The sequence below is a fragment of the Uloborus diversus genome, chromosome 6 (assembly GCF_026930045.1).
Source record: "Uloborus diversus isolate 005 chromosome 6, Udiv.v.3.1, whole genome shotgun sequence".
Classification (NCBI taxonomy): Eukaryota; Metazoa; Arthropoda; class Arachnida; order Araneae; family Uloboridae; genus Uloborus; species Uloborus diversus.
In genome coordinates, this window is record NC_072736.1 from 34,258,712 (window position 1) to 34,279,149 (window position 20,438).

General features: G+C 34.7%; 1 protein-coding gene across 1 annotated transcript in view; it reads left to right on the plus strand.

Moving 5' to 3' along the window:
• LOC129224536 (twitchin-like) overlaps window positions 1-16,604 on the plus strand; it is a 380,173-nt gene extending 363,569 nt beyond the window's left edge. The window contains 8 exon segments of the mRNA XM_054859008.1: window positions 1,577-1,806; window positions 2,681-2,823; window positions 8,283-8,439; window positions 10,835-10,954; window positions 11,762-11,959; window positions 12,124-12,237; window positions 13,207-13,418; window positions 15,669-16,604. Of these exon segments, the coding sequence (XP_054714983.1) occupies window positions 1,577-1,806; window positions 2,681-2,823; window positions 8,283-8,439; window positions 10,835-10,954; window positions 11,762-11,959; window positions 12,124-12,237; window positions 13,207-13,409 (1,165 nt within the window). The 3' untranslated portion in view covers window positions 13,410-13,418; window positions 15,669-16,604.
• The last annotated feature ends 3,834 nt before the right edge of the window (window positions 16,605-20,438 follow it).

The window sequence follows — 20,438 nt, forward strand, 5'->3', positions numbered from 1 at the left end:
AACAAGGAGCATTACTGTTCCTAAATATCTTTAATAGACAGTATTGTTGATTTTGATGCGTTATGCATACTATCAAGAATAATAAATAATATGCTGATGAAAAAACGTTTCAAAAGAAATAAATAAGTAAAACCGAAGTTGAAATTTGCATGGTTTTAAAAATATGGAACATAGGCACTTCAGATTTATATGGCCTACATAATAACAAATTTTTAACTTGAAACAAATTAAAGGTGCTAAATATGTCCCATTTTGGGTCTCGACACATTCGTCTACACAGTAGTTACTTTTCTCTGACACGGGGGGATCAAATATACACCTTTGCACAAATAAGCACTGTCTTGAGCTGTTTGCGTAGTTTGACTCTGATATGTTGAGCTAGAGACTATGACAATGTTAACCTCTTCTTAAGGTAATTGGGAAGGGGAATAGGCGCTGAGTTGAGTTGGATTCCTTACGTAGTAGTTTTGCAAAAGTATTGCAACTTGAATCCATGCCAATAGCACAATTTTTACTGAAATTTCCAAAAAGAGATAAAGATTGTCAAGGTCGTCATAGCTCAACCTTTTAGAGTCACTTTACAATTGTCCAATGCTGAACACCTCGTAGGTTCAATTGCAAGGTATATTGTACGAAAATATCGTTAGTTGACTAAAACTTTGCAAGGAGAAGAACACCAATGACTTTTAGTTGTTCAGGCAGAGAACGAAAAACAATTGCTGATGCTACTTGATGGCAACCGAGTAAAATTCAAGATTTTTCCCTTTATGTAGATTTATGGTTCAATTAAATCTTGGAACAAGCTGAATATTTTTTGAAATCGAAGCACTTTTTTTGAAACACACTCTGTGATGATTTATTCGAAAAATGCAATTGCTCAACAGAAGCTAAAATCAATGATGCTATATCATTGACTAAGCGCGAAAAAGCCTTCTAAAGGGTGACAAAAGTCAATTCTTAAAGCAGACGTGAATGTGTGTTCAAAACGGTATTTAGAGAAAAACCAAATTACAGCGCGGATAATTTAAGCAAATTTAAAATTTTCGGCTTTACGAAGGGGCAATAAAAAAAACCGTAGCACTAACCCAACTATATAATTAATAAGTTTCGTTGAGCAAAAAAAAAAAAGAAATACATTTGAAGAATTTTCCGTGCAAAAATATAAACAACTTAGAAAATTTTACTACCAGGGATTTTGATTTGTAAAATTTATGGTACATATCGTCAATTTCAATCATCTTATTAGGGGCTAAGGAAGATATTTTTTCCAATCGTATTAAATAAGCTCACTGTGGTAAAGATTAAAAGTAGAACAGGAACAGTGCATTGTTTGAAATGTGAAGCAGTCTTAACGTTCTAAATTTAGGAAAGTAAAATATTCACTGGTATTTTCAAGATGGTAGTCCTTGCATACTTAAAAGAAACTCGGCATAGTTTTGTGTCGGAACTCATCCCTAAGACTGAATCACTCGCTGATTCTGATGGCTGTTCGCCAGAAGAATTCCAAAGAAGAATTATTAAGTCATGTTGAGTAATTGGTGTAGAAGTAAACTTACAAGATTTTTTCCTGTTTCAGATCACGAAACGTCCAGTCTTCGTCCTATAGTAGTTCCTCCACAAAAAAGGGAAGTGATTATTTGTCTACTGGTGGATATAGTTCCTCAAGGTTATCGCCCTCACCAAGGTATTCACCGCCAAGGTCATCGCCTCCATCTTCAAAACGCGTCCAAAAGCCCTATGGGAAGAAAACAACAGCAGAGGGTGAAAGCCCTGTTAGATCTAGGACATCTACCAGGGAGTTGGAAAGTGAGTACAATAACATTCTGTAATATTTCAGTTTTGTGCATGCGTTTCGATTTTTATTTAGTATGGTCTAGTTTGTAAACTTCCCTTTTTTTAATATATACACTTCACTTACATAAATACCCTCAGACCGTTTTCTAAAATGTTACGACTGCACTTAATGGAAAAAATTATTTATAAAAAAAATTGACGGGAGAAAAATTTAAGTGCAGACTTCCTTTTCTAGTCAGAAACTGTCCTCTACAATTTTTCTAAAATTTCCAGATCTGTTTGTTCTCAATTCAAATTTACATCTGAACACTAATTTATTTTTCGTTTTTTTTTTCTTTTATCTATGCATATTTTTTAAGTACAAGTTAATACTGTATTATGTTTAATTAATGCATAGTAGTTTCCTAAAACAATGGTGTCACTAAAATAATGATATGTAACCATAGTAACAATAATAGGTTCAAGGCTATAACTAAATTATATACATATTTTCCTTACTTTAGCGTCATTAATCTTGTAAAATACCCTACAGATGTTTTTAGTTCCCTATATTACGAAGTAACATTTTTATTATAGTTTCATTGATATTCTTGTAACGTGCCCTACATTTATTTTTAAAAAATATTACGTTAGAAGCCACTCATTTGCTGCGAACAGCAGACACATGTTCCGGGTTACAAGAAATTATTTTCAATGCAAGGTAAACTTAAGAATGAAAAGAAATTTGGCAGCTTTTATCGGATTGCACTGTAAAAAAGGGTTCTTGTAACCCCAAAACACGTGTCTGCAGTTCTCTGAATATTTATGTGTTTTAACTTTATACAGTTTTCTTTTACTTTCCTGCACAAAGTTATTTCTTTATTTCTCACCCCACACAAATTTTCAGTTCCCGATGATTCGACCATGGCTGCTCCAACATTCAAAGTCGGCTTGAGTGACTTGAAAATCAGAGATGGGGAATCTCTATGTCTGAAGTGTGAAGTTACAGGTGATCCTGACCCACAAATTGAATGGTTTAAAAATGATGAGGTATACTGAACTTGATTTATCCAATGATTTAAATTGAATTCTAGCTACAGTCGAACCAGCTAAATTTAATAGCTTAATTTTTCACAAAAACCTAAACCAAACCCTGTGGCAGGACAGCCCGTGAGGGCCAAGGCCTACTGTGCCCAACTAAGTTTTCCTGATCAGGAGTTCTGAGACGCAAGGCAAATGTTCCGATTAGGTGGTCATCCTAATGCGGAACCCCCAGTGTTTGGTTCCCAAGTACGCTCGGTACTCATTTTATTGACCCACTGACAGGATAAACGGCTGAAGGGCTGTTCACTTATCGGTCGTCCGTCCCGTCCATCCCGTTTTCTGACGTGACGGACTGCCGACGAAAACAGAGTAGCATTCACATGCGCCGTACATTGATCACGTGGCTGATTTCACCCACCAGAGAGAAGAGTACGCTGCTTGGCAGAAACCAATGAAATGCGGTCCTACTTTTGACGGCCGTCAGTTATCAAGGTTCTTCTGATCGAAACGGGTCCCGTCCAAGATGGCTTGCTGTCATGGCAACCAGCAAAGAAAACCTGTTTCGGTTGGGAAAATCGGTGCGGACGTGACGGACGGCCGATAAGTGAACAGCCCTAGAGTCGACCATGCCCGACCGGGAACAGATCCTGGGAGCACAAAGTGCTGCCACTGAGCCACTAAGCTTCATTTGTCACAAAAACTTATTCTAATAACCGGGATATTCTATTATCCGGGATCAAAATTATAAAGTTCAACTGTTTGGTACATGGAAAATGTATTACATTAAGCGGGATATTCTTTTAAACGATATTCCAATAAGCGCTCTCGACAGTATAGCAAAGAGAGCATTAAGCTCTGAAAATGGAACCAGACACAGTGCAAGAGTTTTATGACTCTTTTTGATGCTTTTAAATAGGACATTCTAAGAGCTTGAAATTTGGATGGTAAAATTCTGTTTCAATGCACCGCAAAGCAAAAAAATAAATAACTTAGCGCTGAAAAGTAGCAATGCTAAAACGTTAAAAACAGAGAAAAGTATATAAACTTCACTTTTTCAAAATACTTTGCTTTGTGGGAGTTGAAAATTTTAATCATAGAAATGGAGTTTGACGTAGGTAAATTAATACGTATACATTTTAGAAGGGTGTTTTTTTTTAGAGGCATAGAACTTTAAATTGGCAACACTGTTTGATATGTGCGCCATTTTTATAGCTGTTTTGTGTTTAGTTTGGTTTGAAATTTCACCAAATCACAACAAGACGGTGCAATATGCCACACAGCTTGTGTCACAATTGATTTAGTGAAAGAAACATTCGGTGAACGAATAATTTCGCGTAATGGACCCGTAAATTGGCTTGCAAGATCATGTAAATTAACACCACTGGACTATTTTTGGGTTGGGCTATGTGAAGTCTCTGGTCTACACCAATAAGCCACAGATGATTGACGCCTTGGAAGAGAAAATTCACCGCGTTATCACTGACATACGGCCTCCATTGCTGCAAAAAGGGAGAAAATTGGACTTCCCGATTGGGCTTTCTCCGAGCCAGCCGAGGTGGCCATATGCCGGAAATCATATTTAAGTAAAAATGGCAAAGAATAATCTTTCGAATAAGGCCAAATTCGCGCCAGTTAACACCATTTAGTTGTGTTTTATTTGAACCTAAAGTTCTATACCTCTAAAAAACACACACACTTTATAGGGTCTGGTGGGGGAAAGTGGTCAATGGGGTAAAGTGGTCATACTTCAAATATATGGCTATAGTTTGCAAATAAATGCTCGAATGAATGTGAAAATTTTATTTTAGAGTAGGGCAGCTAGAAACTACATTTTGAATACAAAATTTTACAACTAGCAAAATTTTATTTGGTAACAAAAAATATTTTGCGTGAATATGAAATTTTTTTAAATCTAAACACCTATTTTAACTTCCTTGGGAAATTTTGTTTGTTAGAATTAGGAACAGATTGACTGCACAGGAAGCTTCCTACATATCTCAAGAACTCTTACTCATTAGCAGTAAGCTGAATCTATTTTAGAAAATTTTTTAGAACAATTTCAGTAAGATGGGGGGGGGGGGGGTCATAATATTAGGCTTAACGAATATTGTTCTTCTAATGTCACTTAATCTTTACGTTTAAGGCAGATACAAATTAAATATTAATTTTACTTCATATGTATTGTTTTTACAGAAAACAGGGTTAAATATACGAGTATATGCTTATATATACGCATATATGCCCGTGTTCACATAAATGCGCCAATAAATACGTATATGATAATCTGCAAGTATTTTTTATCCATACAGCTATACATTCTACTATACACGTATATGCTCGCATATACTCGTATATATAAGAACACTTATATACTCAGGTAGACACGTATATATGCGTACGTACTCGAGTAGACACTTACACGCAAGCATAAGAAACAGGGGCGGCAAATAGGGGGGTCAAGAGGGGGCGTTCGCACCCCAAATTTTTTGATAAGAATGATAGAAAATGGGTGAATTCAATTTATGTAAGTCGGAAATCTCGCTGGTTCTCAGCAACTATTTGATGAAACTCGACACATTCTCAGACTATAAAAAGTGTTTTTCGTTATTTGGATGATGACTTAGAAATTCATGAAGTATTTTCAGCTTTTCCAGAACATAGAAAACTGATAGAGAACCATGGTTAATTTTAAGTAAAGAAGACATTGCCTCATATAGGCTAAATATTTCACTTGTGTGCCCAGTGTAACGATGGTATGTCCAATATGAGAGGCTCGTGAAAAGTGGTGCGGCTGCATGGTTTTCACAAGAAAATTCCTTGATATTTTACATTCACTATTACGCTCATTTTTTAAGTGTATATTTATTTAATGAGTGTTTATCGCTTTCCTTCTGCTAGAAACACGTTTCAGTTGCTCAATACATTATAATGCTTTCATAGAAACTTCTCAAAAATGCATGTGATTATTGAATAAAAAAAGACATATCAACCAAATACCTTTTATGGGGCTCTATAATTATGCAATCGCGGAGTGACACAATATAATCTTCAAGAGTTAAAACGATAAAAACATTTAGAACTTCAAAACAGTGATTTGACGACTGGAAAATATATTGCAAAACGATTCTTTCAATGGTGAAAAAGCTTGAGCCCTTTAGCATAGCACAAGCAATATACCGACAGAATGGTTTTCACATCTAGAGACTGCAGTTTCGTCCTTGTTATGGACTCATCAGTCTGGAATAGTGAATAACAGAGCTTGAGGCAGATGATATCTCATTGAAGCTCAGATCACCGACATGACTAGATTATTCAATGATGAAAAGTTTAAGCACCTCACAGTTTTTGAAGTAGCCTGGGTGATTTTGAAGAGCAAGATACAAAAGTGTTTTCATACATAACTTTGTGTTACTTCAATTACTTTTTAACCATTACAATCAGCTTAGCTAGTAGAGAAAGATTTTTTTATATGTCTCAGGAAATTAGAGAAATATTTTCGAAGCACAAAGGGGGGGGGGGGGGGAATAAAAAAAAATAAAACCTTTTCCATTTAACTGAACTGGCAAAACAGCAAGACATTGGGCACTGATAGATTAGTAACTTAACACGATTTCCTGCTCTTCCAAATTCCAAAAATAATGCATTATAACTTTTCCAAAAGGTATAAAAACTTTAGTGCGACATGTTTTGTATAATAACTTTTTAGTCAATGAATCAAAATTTTAATTGTTTCTAAACACTACTTTTATTTATATTAAACCGATTTTATGACAACTTCTTGTTAGCTAATGTGTGTTTAGTTTCGCTTTGGGGTTATACATATTTAAGAAATTCGACCCCCCAGATGAAATGGTGAAATGCCGCCCCTGATAAGAAATACATGTATACAGGGTGAGTTTAATCTCTTGAGCAAATTATTAAAAGGTGTTAGAGGCGAGGATAAGAATTAAGAATCACATAAGGAACATATGGTCACAAACACAATGTTGACGCGCTACATGCACGCAAAGCCAGAAACTGATGGATGCAAAAAGAAGTCACAAATTTATTACATAAAGTCAATTTTACACAACATTTTAGGTCTTAAGAAAGTTTTAATGCGATTGATGAAATTTGCGGCCTGCAGCTGTAATACAAATGTGTCGCATTCACAGATCACTCTCTGTTGCAACAACGAGACTTTTGAAAAACTTTTATCAGTCGCTGCGGCTTTGTTTCGATGCGTGTATTAGAGCTACTACAGGCCGTAACTTCTAACAACTGCTCTAAATATTTCTTAAAAACTAAAATGTTAAGTAAAATCATCTTTGTGCAACAAATTAGTGCCCTGCTTTGTATCCATCAGTTTCAGGCTTTGTGTGCATGTAGCGCGTCAGTGATCGTAATCTTAATTGTATCTTATCCTACCCTCTTACAGCCCTTTGATTTTTGCCCAAGAGCTTGGATTCACTTGGTAGGCCGACATGTATATAAGCGTATATTCTCGTGTATACATACATGTACTGGAGTATAAATGTATACATTGCGTATATACTAGTGCTTCCACATTATATATACGTGAGTAGACACGTACCCCCCACCCCCACCCCCCAAAGACGCACTGGATGTATCCACGAATTAGCTCGTGTATACCTATATATGTATGTATGTACACTTACATATGCGTACGTCTACTATACACATATGTACTCAAGTATGCACGTATTTTCTCGAGATACAAGTGCATAAGCGCACATGATGTTCGTTTACACGCGTATATACTCGTATATACACGAGACACCTATCTACAAGTGACGCGTATATACATGTGACACGTATGTACTCATGCAGACACGTATACACGCCTGCAGATAATCACGTATACATGCTTATATATTCGTATATATGCTTATATACTCGTATATACACGTATATACTTGAGTAGGCACGTGTATGCATATATCTGAAGTGTACATGTATCTACTCATATAGGAACGTGTTTACTCGTGCATAACACACAACACGTATATATTCACGAGTACACGCATGTACTCGTGAGTATACTTGCAACTGTAAAAATAGCCGAAATATGCAAGTATTAGGGTTATTTATAATGGTTTTGCATCTATTTTTAACTATGACCACTTTACCCCATGCTATGACCCCTTTCCCCCACCCCATGGGGTAAAGTGGTCATAAAAACATAGGGAAAAGAAAATGCTATAAAACTACTAAAATCAATATTTTTCATCCTAAAATTCAATGTACCGTATTCTTTAATAATGCAATGTAAAATAACAACAAAAAAAGTTGAAGTGTTTAAAGAATTTGTTGTATTTATTATCCACCTAAGCTGAAAACCTGCGATTTTATGACCACTTTACCCCACCAGACCCTATTGAAGCTTCAGATTTATTTATGACTACTGTTTTATCTTTTCCTTCTTTTTAAATGCGAAAATCTCTAACCGTATGGTTTTCCCTTAGCAACTTCACTCCTCTGATATCATTGACTTAAAATACAAGAACAAGGTGGCATCTTTATCCATTGGCGAAGTATTTCCAGAAGATGAAGGGGTTTATGTTTGCAAAGCAACCAATTCCTTGGGAACTGTCTCGACCACAGGCAAACTAACCATTTTGCGTAAGTACTCAAACTCACATTTTTCGAACAGCCTAAAATTTCATCGTCAGACCTGAAGGTATTTTTCAAATGCTGAGTTCAAAGAAAGTTTATGTCATTCGCACCATATAGTGAACGTCAACTGCTCGGATAAAAATAACGTGTAAATGTGAAGGGGGTAATTTTGAATAATATATTTTATTAAATTCTAAGCCGCTTGCCTTGTCTAGTGGTCAGAGAAGTCCGACTGCGACAGGAAGGTCTGGGTTCGAATCCCGGCTCGGATATGGATGTACTTTCTCTTGTCCTTGTCCTTTCTTTGTACCAATGTGTTGTTGTGCTGTGATTGGTTGCCTACCCTATGAACGGATCCTTATGGCATGTGTGTACTGTAGGAGTTGGACTTCACACCAAGTTACGGTACAGTTGGAAAAGTAAAGCAGCGCATCCCAAATTGCCAGCCTAGCCGGCACACAACAACAACATTAAATTCTAAATTTTCTGCATATGGATAAAAAGATTGCGCTTTGAATAATTATTTTATGCTAATATTTTGCCGGGAGATCTTTAGGAATCAAATGACATAGAAACGTGAAGATGTAAGTTCTAAAACTTTGTACAATATGATAGCAAGGATGATTTTTGCACAACTGTTCATCCTAAGTAGTTCAGTACTGAGAGTAATAAAGGCCTTCCAGATTCCGAGAAAAGCATTTCCATTCAAAAATTCCTCCATAAAGTTTTTGTCTAGTCGAGAAGTTCAATGTGGCGATCGAGATTACTTTTCTTTCGTGAAAGCACAATTAATTCCTCGTGTGTATCAATGGGTCGCCATCTCTAGAAAAGTGCAAAGCTCATGTACCTTTCTGGCCTGATTTAGCCTCTTACTCAAAATTGACAAAAGACTAGTTTTCTCTAAAAAAAAGGGGAGGGGTAGGGGCGGAATTGGCTGATATGAAATTATATTCTCCTAAAACCATAGACTAATAATAAGAGGGCATAGACTAATAATAATACTCTTATTAGGCATAGACTAATAATAATACTCTTATTAATAGTGTATGCCTAAAACTCCTGAAATATGCTTAGTGGAAGTTGTTGGGTTCTCGCGAAATAAATACTGCGAAAATATGATAAATGTGCTGAAAATTTCACGACTTTCCGAGAAAGTATGGGTGCTGGGAGTGAAAAAGTTTAAAAATAATTGCACAAATTGATGTACACTATAAAACAAAACGTGCAACTATTTTTTCTAAAAAATTCAACAAAATGATGTTTTTTTTTTCAAATGAAATAAGTATACGAGTATAATCATAATAATGGACAGAGAAATTGTCTTATTATCTGCTTCAAATTTTCCTTGTTCTTCACCAGCAAAATACGTGCAAAACTATATGGACAAACCTGACAATGATCATTTTAATGGCTTAGGCGTGTTGTTTGCTTTTTTAAGTGACGAAAAAGATAAAAATGTAATTTACATCGCCGCAAGCAAGATCTTAATTCTTTAATTTTACATTTTAAAGGAACTTTTATTTTTTTATAATGAATTGATGTATTTATTCGACGGATTATTTAACATTTTAGTGGAGCTTTAAATGTTTTATTTAATTGGCGGATTTTGTAATAGAACTTTTCATGTTATTCAATTGTTTGTTTTCATTAACTAACGATTATCTAACTTTTTAATGGGTTAGTTAAATACTCTAGCCGATTATTTTTCCATTTTCATGAAATTTTTAGTCCTGTTTTGTTTTCTTATCTCATAAAATGTCAAAAGAATGCACGGTTACGCCAAGCAGATAGCTTTTATGTATCTTTGGCTTGGCATTTCGGCAATAAATGTAATGAGAAATTATCGCGAATGTTAAAGATGTAACGGAAAAGTGCCGTAAAAGATTTATTAATGACTAGTGGCACCTGCACTGCTTAGTGTTGATTTCAGCCTCTGAAATGTGTTTATGTAGTATTATCACGAAGCAATCACACATTCAATATGAAACTATATCTTTGCTTCTTTTAAATAATTCGATTTATATAAACGATGCATTACCGTAAAAGACGCACAAACATGGGGAAATGTACAAAAGGTATGCCACTGTATATATATTTTTAAGAGCGTTTACAAAGACTGAAAAATTCATTCTACTTTGTAAGGTATAAACTATTGTCGTTTTAAGGGGTTTTTTTTTTTTTTTTCGTTTTCACAAAATTTAACAGAATATACAAAAATATTTTTTTTTGAAAATTTAAAAAAAAATGGTAGTTTTAATAACTTCACAAATTTCAAAAGTATACATTAAAAATATTTTAGAGGAAGACAAAATATCAAAAATTTTAATGATCATAAATTTTAATTATGTAGTTTTTAAAAAAATATAAACTGAAAAATTAAATATTTTCTTACTTCACATAGCGATGGAAAAGAAGAAAGCAGCCAAGAGTGGAGCGGGAAAACCTCCAAGAATCACCAAGCACGTTTCCAGCATGATTGTTAAAGACGGAGATCCATTGACATTCTCATGTACAATCAAATGTAAGTTTTACAAAATTTAGTATTTTTAATTTCAATGAGAGTAATTTCAGTAAATTACCGCCCGATAGCAGGGCTAAGGCAGAAATACATGAAATACACCGCCAGCTCAGTGTTTTCCACCTCCAGCTCATTCACTTCCAATGCCGGGCTGATGAGTGCTAATAAGCACAACACTTCAGTCCTAGGCTGGAATTGACTGAGCTGTGCGGTGTATTTCATGTATTCAATGAGAGTCCTTAATAAATGTTATCACTGCTGCCCCTTTGAATTAGTTTCTCTTTTATTTTCATTGTTTATTTGCTAAACTTGCTTCATTAATTTTTATTGCTTTTTCTAGTAATTGACATTAAATTAAATTCATACCTACTAAGTTAGGTACATTTTCCACAAAAGTGTGGTTTTTTAATAAATCTCAGAACAGATGTGTGATGGGAACAACACTGAAAATCCTTCTTTTTTTCTAAAATTTCATTTTGATTTTAGTTTATTTTTTGTTTAAACTTATATAGATGATTGGATAAAAAAAAGACAGCTTTGTGCTCTCAAATAGTTGAGATAGAAGTTTGATACGATGCCTCATTGAAGAGATAGCTTTAAAAATAAAAATATTCACTAGCAGTATCGAGAGCAAATAATATTTTGCGAGCTGCTTTGTTTTCGTCCATTCATACTATTGATGGAAATAATGCCTATAAACTGAAGAATACATAGCATTATTTTCCCAATAATATAAAAGAACAAAACCATTTCTTCAGTCATATATCTATAAACATGTATGCCTCATAACAACTTAACTTCTCTCCCCAGGTGCTTCGCCGTTCGATGTCGTATGGCTCCACAACGAAAAGGAGATCAAAAACAGCAAGGACTTCCAGTACGTGACAGAAGGCGACGAGTACAAGCTCGTCGTGCCAGAGATATTCCCGGATGATGCCGGAATCTACACTTGTGAGGCATTCAACGATGCTGGAGAAGCCTTCAGCAGCTGCACACTAGTCGTTTTAGGTAAAGATTTCTTCACTTAATCTAAATTGTCATCTAGGGTAACCTTGGGCTTTTTTTTAGCTTAAATTATGTGTACCAAAGTAAAAACTAATCATATTTACCAATATTGATAGTAATACTCTTTAGTGCTTGATAACTCTGAATTATTGATATTTATTTTTCAGTTCCTAATGAACCAGTCAAAGGACCAGGATTCAAGAAATTCCCACAGTCACAGACAGTTCACGAAAATCAGCCAACCACTTTCACTGCAGAGTTGGAAAACAGTGCTGATAAAGGTAAGTTATCCTTAGTTATCCAGTTGTCTATTGTCCTATATAAGTCTGTTATCCTATAAGTAAACCTGATATTCTATGATGCGCAAAGAATGAAATTCATGGTTAATTACCATGAACTTAATAATAACGGTTAAGAAAGTGACATCATTTTCAAAATATGGTTTAACTGGCCGATGTTATTTGTACAATCGTGTGAACTGCAGTTTGAAATTGAATCTGATAAAGTACTATCAACAGAATGGCCATCAGAATTTGCTGCTCCGTCTTTCAAGGGAGGCAATTTTTCAACCCCTTAAAGACCATGTGGTAGAAAATGGAATTTTTGAAGTGAAACTTTTTATACCACGACATTGAAATTCTCGTCGGCAATCTTTTTGTGCGGTTTTTTTTTTTTTTTTAATTGTTTCCAGAAACAATGAATAATAATAATCATCAAGTTAAAATACTTTCCGTTTTTAATTGTTGCCAAAAGAATGAAAACTATTAGTAATCATGAAATTAGTTTTGTTATTAAACTTAACAAATTACTTTGTAAACTTTTATTAAAAAATTAACTTTATAATTACTTGTTTTTTTTTTTCATTGTTTTTGGCGACAATTAAAAGGCGAATTTCAAGTATTCTTTAGTTTTTTCGTTGTTTATTATCTATTTTTTCATTATAATGCATTTTTACTGTGAATATGCTTAAGTAGGGGCAGAAACAAAAAGAGCATGGCGTGAGAGAAAACGTGCGGATGAAGATAAAAGCTTCACTTCTAAAGATAAAGCTTCACTTCGAAAAAATGTGTTTCACACATTTTTTCAAAATAAAAGTTAAATTATTTTCGCTAATATTAAGATGTCTCAAAAAAATTGTTGTTATACTGTTAAAACATTTCGACTCACTGCTCTTAGTTTAGATGGATTTAATTCATACCAGGCCGATATCTCTGCTTTCTTTTGCAATGACGTGCCATTCCTTTTTCTAGTGACCTGGACGAAAGACGGCAAAGTCCTAGACGAGAAGAGTGCCCTCATCAAGACGTCGAAGTCGGGCAAGGAGTGCAGCCTCAGTATCGAGAAGTGCTCCTCCAACGATGTGGGACAGTACAGTCTTCGAGCAGCGAGTTCCTCTCTGGGAGACAGTATAGCCACCTTCTCGTTAAATGTCCTCACCGAAAGTGACCTGTGATCAGGATTGGTGAGTTATTGTCCGTTTTTCACAGGAAGGCACTTGACTCCTCCCTCGTCACGTGGTATCCGATGATTCTATCTCGCTGTTTGCGGAAGAAGGTATACCCGGATCATATCATTTTGTTGTAAAAGCGGCAGTTTTTAAAATGTAAGAAAACGAAAATGCCAACGAACAAATGAAGCAAGTGATGTAAAGGACACTGAGACATTTTTGTACATTAAAATGCATGCCCAAGTTCAGGCTGTCTAGTTGTCTCGTTTAGAAGCACGTAGATTGCGTACCGATCAACCCCGCGTAAAATGGAACTCAGAGTTCGAGGAGGCTTGGCGAAGTGCCTTCTCCTGAAAAACGGACAATATTCAGGGACCTTTGGCTTGGTACTATCGACAAATGACGACTGGCATCGTTTCAAATACATTCTTGCCTCGTGAAAAATATATTACTTTTTAACTTTCAATTTCAAGCTCAGCTAAAAGACTCTGGATGAGCAAAAATATTTTTTTTTTACCTCGTGTATTTTTTTCGATCTGGAGTGGTTGCGAATAAATCAAACTGTTACTCGGGTGTCCATCCAGTTTTCCCGACATGAAATTTCCTTCCTGCCTGTTTTTCAGTTTCAATCATACCTTTTGATATATTAAGGGAGGGGGGAATTTTAAATGTCGGCGAAACTGGGGATAAATCGTTATTAGAATATATACTAAAATCTTCTCATAATACCTACTGCTGTGTGGCAGCTTTCAGGATGAGGACACGGCATGATTATCGTGCCGCAAACGTTCACCATATCGGTGTTTTCACATCACCAAAGTATCATCTTTACAACTACGGAACCGTGAACGCTGAACGCCCGAAAGTTTGCTCTGCTTTGAACCACTTTCAGGCAGAGGCGGCGATTGGGACTGAAAAGTGGAGGGCAAAAAAAAAAAAAAAAATGAAAGAAAAAAATGAGGGAAAAAAAAGTACAAAATTTTGCTAAGGCTGGTTTTTAGAGCATGTAAATCTCAACTGATGCAATTTTAACAGCTTAACTCCCGTTTTTTTTTAGATTTTGATGAATTATGTATGCAATAACATGCTTCAAAGAAACACTTAGACATGAATTAGACTTACATTATGTACTCCAAAGTATTTTGAGAAGTCACAAACACTTGGTAATAATTTCATTAAGCAATTATGACTTGTTTAAGTAAAACAATTGATTTACTAATATCTAAACAATGAATACTTAAACTAAAAATTAATGCGTGTGCTAAATAATCTTCCGTAAACAGATATACAAACTAAAACAAATAATAGAATCTGAAAGTTTTGACAATTCTGCTTTTTTTATAATTTCTAGTTTCGGTTCCTAAATTGGAAAAAAAATTTAAAAAATGAACCATATAAAGTTGGGGGGTGTTGCCCCCCTTGCCCCCACCTTCCCCGAATAGTCGCCAATGTAGAGACCTATCTCTACAGGTAAGTATGTCGCCTTATGGCTCAACAGCCAATTGTGGGAGTTAGCTAAGAAGAAAAAAAATCATCTCATAAAGGGCTTGATTGCTAAATCAGATATTTAAAAATGATGAATAAGATTTCGTAATTGGTTGACCACAACATAGCGATACATCGTCTGCGTTTTTTTGACGCCAATTTGACGATATAATATCACCAAGTTGGCGACGAACTGTAAAACATAGTCGATATTTCTATTTAATAAATCTGTGCATCTCCTTTCGGCATCGGTTCTCAACATTCTAAAGAATTAAATGTAATTATTTAAAGTCTTCTTTTGCTCGCTCCTAAGACACTTTTACTATACTGTATTTTTACTCCTATAAGGCGTCCCATTAAATTTTTGTAGTTTCAAACTAAAATTTTAAACTCAAACAAAATTTTCAAATTTCTTTACATTTTAAGGAGCTACTTCATAACTGTAGCAATAAAAAAACTCTAAGGTTCCATAAGCTTTTAAGAATTCATAAAAGAAATATTACTTCCAACCCGCATGAGTATACGCATCCATATCTTTTTGGTTGTTTAAAAATATTATTGAATGTTTCTTTCATGTATTGATCTCTAATTCATGGAAGTCATATGAGATCTTTATGCTCAAATTTTCTGTATTTTCGAAAGATTGTTTTTTATCAGGAAAGGGAAACAATTAATTTAAATATATGTATTGATTTTCATGACTTCTTTTCCTTTTTTTTTTTTTTTTTTTGAATTCCTTACATTGTTAAGGGTAATTTTTAATGTATTTTTTACTTTCAGGTTCCTTTTTAAAAAAAAGTTTCTGCCGCACTTGTTCTCGTCTGTTCTGGAGCATGCGCAGAAGAAACTTACGACAAGAAACGAAACAAGAAAAATTCGTCTACGAACATAAATCGATATTTTACAGTATCTGTACAGACATCATAACATTGTCCGCGTGTATGTGTGTGTGTTTCTGCGTGGTATAAGTTTTAAAATTATCAATGGAACGAGCTGAATCTGCCCTTAAAATCACTTAGCAAATAAATATTACACTAAAAACGAATGAAAAATCGTAAAAAAATATTACAATGCCCCCATTATTCATCCAACGTATCAATATCACATACGTCAATCGCAAAGTGATTTTGAAAAAAGACATTTAAGTTATTGAATTATGAAACTATAAGAATGCAATTTGTTGGATTAAAAATTAAAATTCAATGGGGTAACTGCAAGAAATAAAAATACGCCCAAGATTTATTGTCTATTCAGAAAGCAGGTAATTTGTTTAACTGTACTGCACATCGAAAAGTCCCTGTCTGGTTTTTCATAACTGTGTAAAAAAGTATATGCAACTAATTACCTCGATGATTGTGTTTGGAAAATGGACTAAATAAAACTATTATTGCATTTAATTTTTCCATCCAACAAAGTGCATTTCGAATCTTTCATATAAATCATCATTGCTTTAAAAGCTTGAAACAAAGTTCTGCCAATTGTGAATAAATGAGAATGATTTTTCAACACAATTTTAATTCGGAGAATGACTGACTTTAGAATGCTCGCCATTTTTAAGAAAAATCCGTGCAAACTTTCATGTTCTTAATGTCTCAAAGACATGTAGTGTCCGTTTTGCATCCTGAAGCCCAAATTTTTGTTCAAATTTCGTCATAGTATTCTATCAATAGATGTTGTAGAAATATGATTGTCAATAAAGTTGATTCAATCAGTTTATTTTGTCTATTCAATCGATTGTGTATTTCACTTACATCAGAGATGCGTCACTAATAAAACACAAAATATTAAAGTTCGAGACCGAAGCATCTATAATACCAAAAAAGATGTTCTAAGATACTGATTGTTTTTGAATATATTCGCACAAACATCGTAACCTCTAAGAAATGATTTTACTGGAAAGGTAGGTTTAATTAAAAGTGGATTGAATTTAACTAAAATTGGAACTTTCAAAACAATAAAGAAACTAGTGTTACTCGTACAAAAATAAGAACACATGTTTATTAGCGTAAGTTCAGTCCTTGTTTTTTGAGAAAAAAAAAATCAAAAATTCTGTCAAGAGCTTCAAGGATTTAGAAAAATTCATCTTTCCAACTTTGACACAAGAGAACCCGTTACAATCAAATATAAGCTTTCGTCAATAATATTTTTTGCCCAAAACACCATCTAAGAATGTATGTAGTTCATAAATAATTGACTCACAAATTTGCAAATTTTTAATCTATCAACAAATTCAAATTCTTTGAAAATATCTCAGTCTGCTCTGCAAATTATGATATTTATTTTTTTCTATGATGTTTAGAAAGAATAAAAAATCGTTTAGAATTAAATGAATAGAAAAGACCGACTAAATGTGATGCAAAATGATTGTTTTTAGAAACACAAGAGTTAGTCCTTTGGCAGCAATTCTTCAGTGTGAAAACTTCAATTTGTCAAAAGCAATCTCAAAGTGTAAATTTTTTATTTATTTATCTATTTATTGATTTTTGATTAAAAAAACATAAAAAATAAAAACAACAGCAAAGGTTTTGCGCCATTGAATGGTGGAATTAACTGGAGGGTTCAATGCTGCAGTAATAGCAACTATAGTCGGAGCTAACCTGACAGCATTGCAAAGGCTACGCAAATCCTAATCACAGCATTAGAACACTGCCAGGTTAAATTTACCCCAAATATAGTGCTCAAATCGTTAGAATAATCCACATATGATGAACTTCTTTTTTTCCTTTTAAATTCGAGGGGACTGAACATCACGTTTTCTTCGTAAATGCAATGGATAAAATAAATCTCAACTCAAGAATTTTTTTTTTTTGGTACTACTTACTGCTTAACGAATATTCCAATAAAAATTTTTTTTACTAAAAGGCAATTAAAAAAGCATATTTAAACACGAACATATGTCTAGTTCTGGTTCGCGTGTAGCAGGCGACGGTTCTGAAATCCCCAGTACAACAATTTATAAGCATTTAATGTTAAAGGCGGTCAATAAAATTTTGAAAAGATAGATAAAATAATAGGAAGTAAGTAGGCCAATCAGAGAAGAGAATAGCTCCTCCTACACATAGGCTATTGTCTTCGTAAGCGATCTCCACCGTGAAGAATTTCATTACGAAGCGGTTTATTACTATACTAGCGGTACCCGCACGGCTTTGCCCGTAGTAGGGAATTAAAAGGTCATTTGGTTCGCCTGTATATTTACAAATAATGGATGATGAATTTCTCGCCAATTTGCTATGTTCATTTGTTCGCCCACATTTTGTAGTTTGCTCGTCCACTGCAGTTTGTTTAAAATTAGAATAGAAAAATAACAAAATCGAATTTTCAAAAAATCGCTTCGAGGTCCACACCCTCATGCTACAAACTAATTTTGTGCCAAATTTTATGAAAATCGGAAATACGGCCTAGGAGCTATGCGCGTCACAGAGATTCAGACATCTAGACATTCATACTTTCAGCTTTATTGTTAGTAAAGATAGCGTCTAACAGATTTATTAACACTAGAATGACTGACATTTTCTGTATACCTAGAAAGACTGAAGAGGCCAGTGTGGCCCCTACCCATTTTTGGAGTGAATTCTTTTAAAAATTCTTCCTGAGGGAGTCCACATGCCTGATACACCTTCTTTCGTAAATAGAAACTTAGTACTTAATTATTTTTAGTTTTTCTCTCTATACTGGGCAAAAGGTTGAATTAGTTTTCCTTTCTAAGAGCAATAACCACCGTTAGGATGGTAAGCAGTCGGTACTGTTTATAGCATTTGGATATCCAATCGGCTACATAAAGAGGAAGTTACAGGTTAAACTAGAGAGAATGGCATTTTTTTATGCTACAACAATTAGGAGAAAGGAAAAAAATAAATTTTTTAATTGTCAAAATGCTTAGGGGCCACTGTGGCCCCTCCCGTCTTTCTTGGTATAAGGATCAATATTAACAGTACTATGAGGCGAATGATTAAATGATTAAACAAGCATTCAAATAGTGTCATATAATGAAAAGTCAGAAAATTCCATTAAGTTCCGTTAGATATTATCCGAGTTATTAAAAACAAACTACGCGAGAGGCCACACAGGCCCCTCCGTCTTTCTAGTGTTAAAGAACCAACACAAAATATAGTCAACGGAAGCTTCTCAACGAAAGAGCATTTTTTCTCGGATTGCTTTAGCGAACAAAGAGGTAAGATAGTTACTGAGACGCGTTGTCTGACATTCATTGAGTTTTCCAATTAGTTATTTCTTATAATGTTATCTTTATCTTGACTGAAGTCTGACTGAAGACTATAAAGCTGAAAGTCTCTCCTTCTGGATCTATGTCTGTCTGTCAGGATCTGTGTGACGCGCATAGCGCCTAGACCGTTCTGCCGATTTTCATGAAATTTGGCACAAAATTAGTTCTTAGCATGGGGTGTGCACCTCAAAGCGATTTTTCGAAAATTCGATTTTGTTCTTTTTCTATTCCAATTTTAAGAACATTTTCCTGAGCAAAATCATAAGATAGACGAGAAAATTACAAAGTTATCATAACGTTGAACCGTAACATAAGCAAGCCAATTGGCGAGAAATTCATCATACGTTATTTGTAAATATACATGCGAACCAAAAGACCTTTTAATTTTCTACTACGGGCAAGGCCGTACTGGAGCCACTAGTGTGTAAATAAGAAGATGGAAAGAAGTTCTGAAACAGACCAGAACTCCAGGAGCTGTAGACTTCTGAAGAAATAACCCCAAGAAAGGGTCTTCCACACCAAGCAGATCTGTATGTGATGGAATAGTATTAACGGCACTTAGATGCAGCAGAAAAATACCAGGGAAATATTAAATGAATTACGATATTACATTTGGTACTTGTACAGCAAATCCTTACATAGTGATTAACTTACGGAAGATATGTATCTCCCATAACCAATTTACATTAAAATTTGTAATGAATGATAGTATGAATATAGTATAATTTACTTTATTTTTCTAGTCCCTCTGCCTTAAATTAGTCACCACAGTTCTGTACCTCAGAGCCAGAGGAACGTAAGCCTTAAATTAATCACCACAGTTCTGTACCTCAGAGCCAGAGGAACGTAAGCCTTAAATTAGTCACCACAATTCTGTACCTCAGAGCCAGAGGAACGTAAGCCTTAAATTAGTCACCACAGTTCTGTACCTCAGAGCCAGAGGAACGTAAGCCTTAAATTAGTTACCACAGTTCTCTACCTCAGAGCCAGAGGAATGTAAGCTTTAAATTAATCACCACAATTCTGTACCTCAGGGCCAGAGGAATGCAAGCCTTAAATTAGTCACCACAGTTATGTACCTCAGAGCCAGAGGAACGTAAGCCACATTATGATAATTTTACAGGAGAGAGGAAAAACTTTTTTTTCTGGCGCATGGAAAAGATGGGACAAGCGCTCTTTTAACCCTGGTAAAAAAAATGAAAAGGATTTTTTTTTTTTTTAATTGCGTTCAGATGGCTCGATACGGAATGGGCTACTACATACAATACAATGCACTAATGAACAGAAAATCACAATTTTTGGACATACGTCAGGCTGGCTCTGAGGTA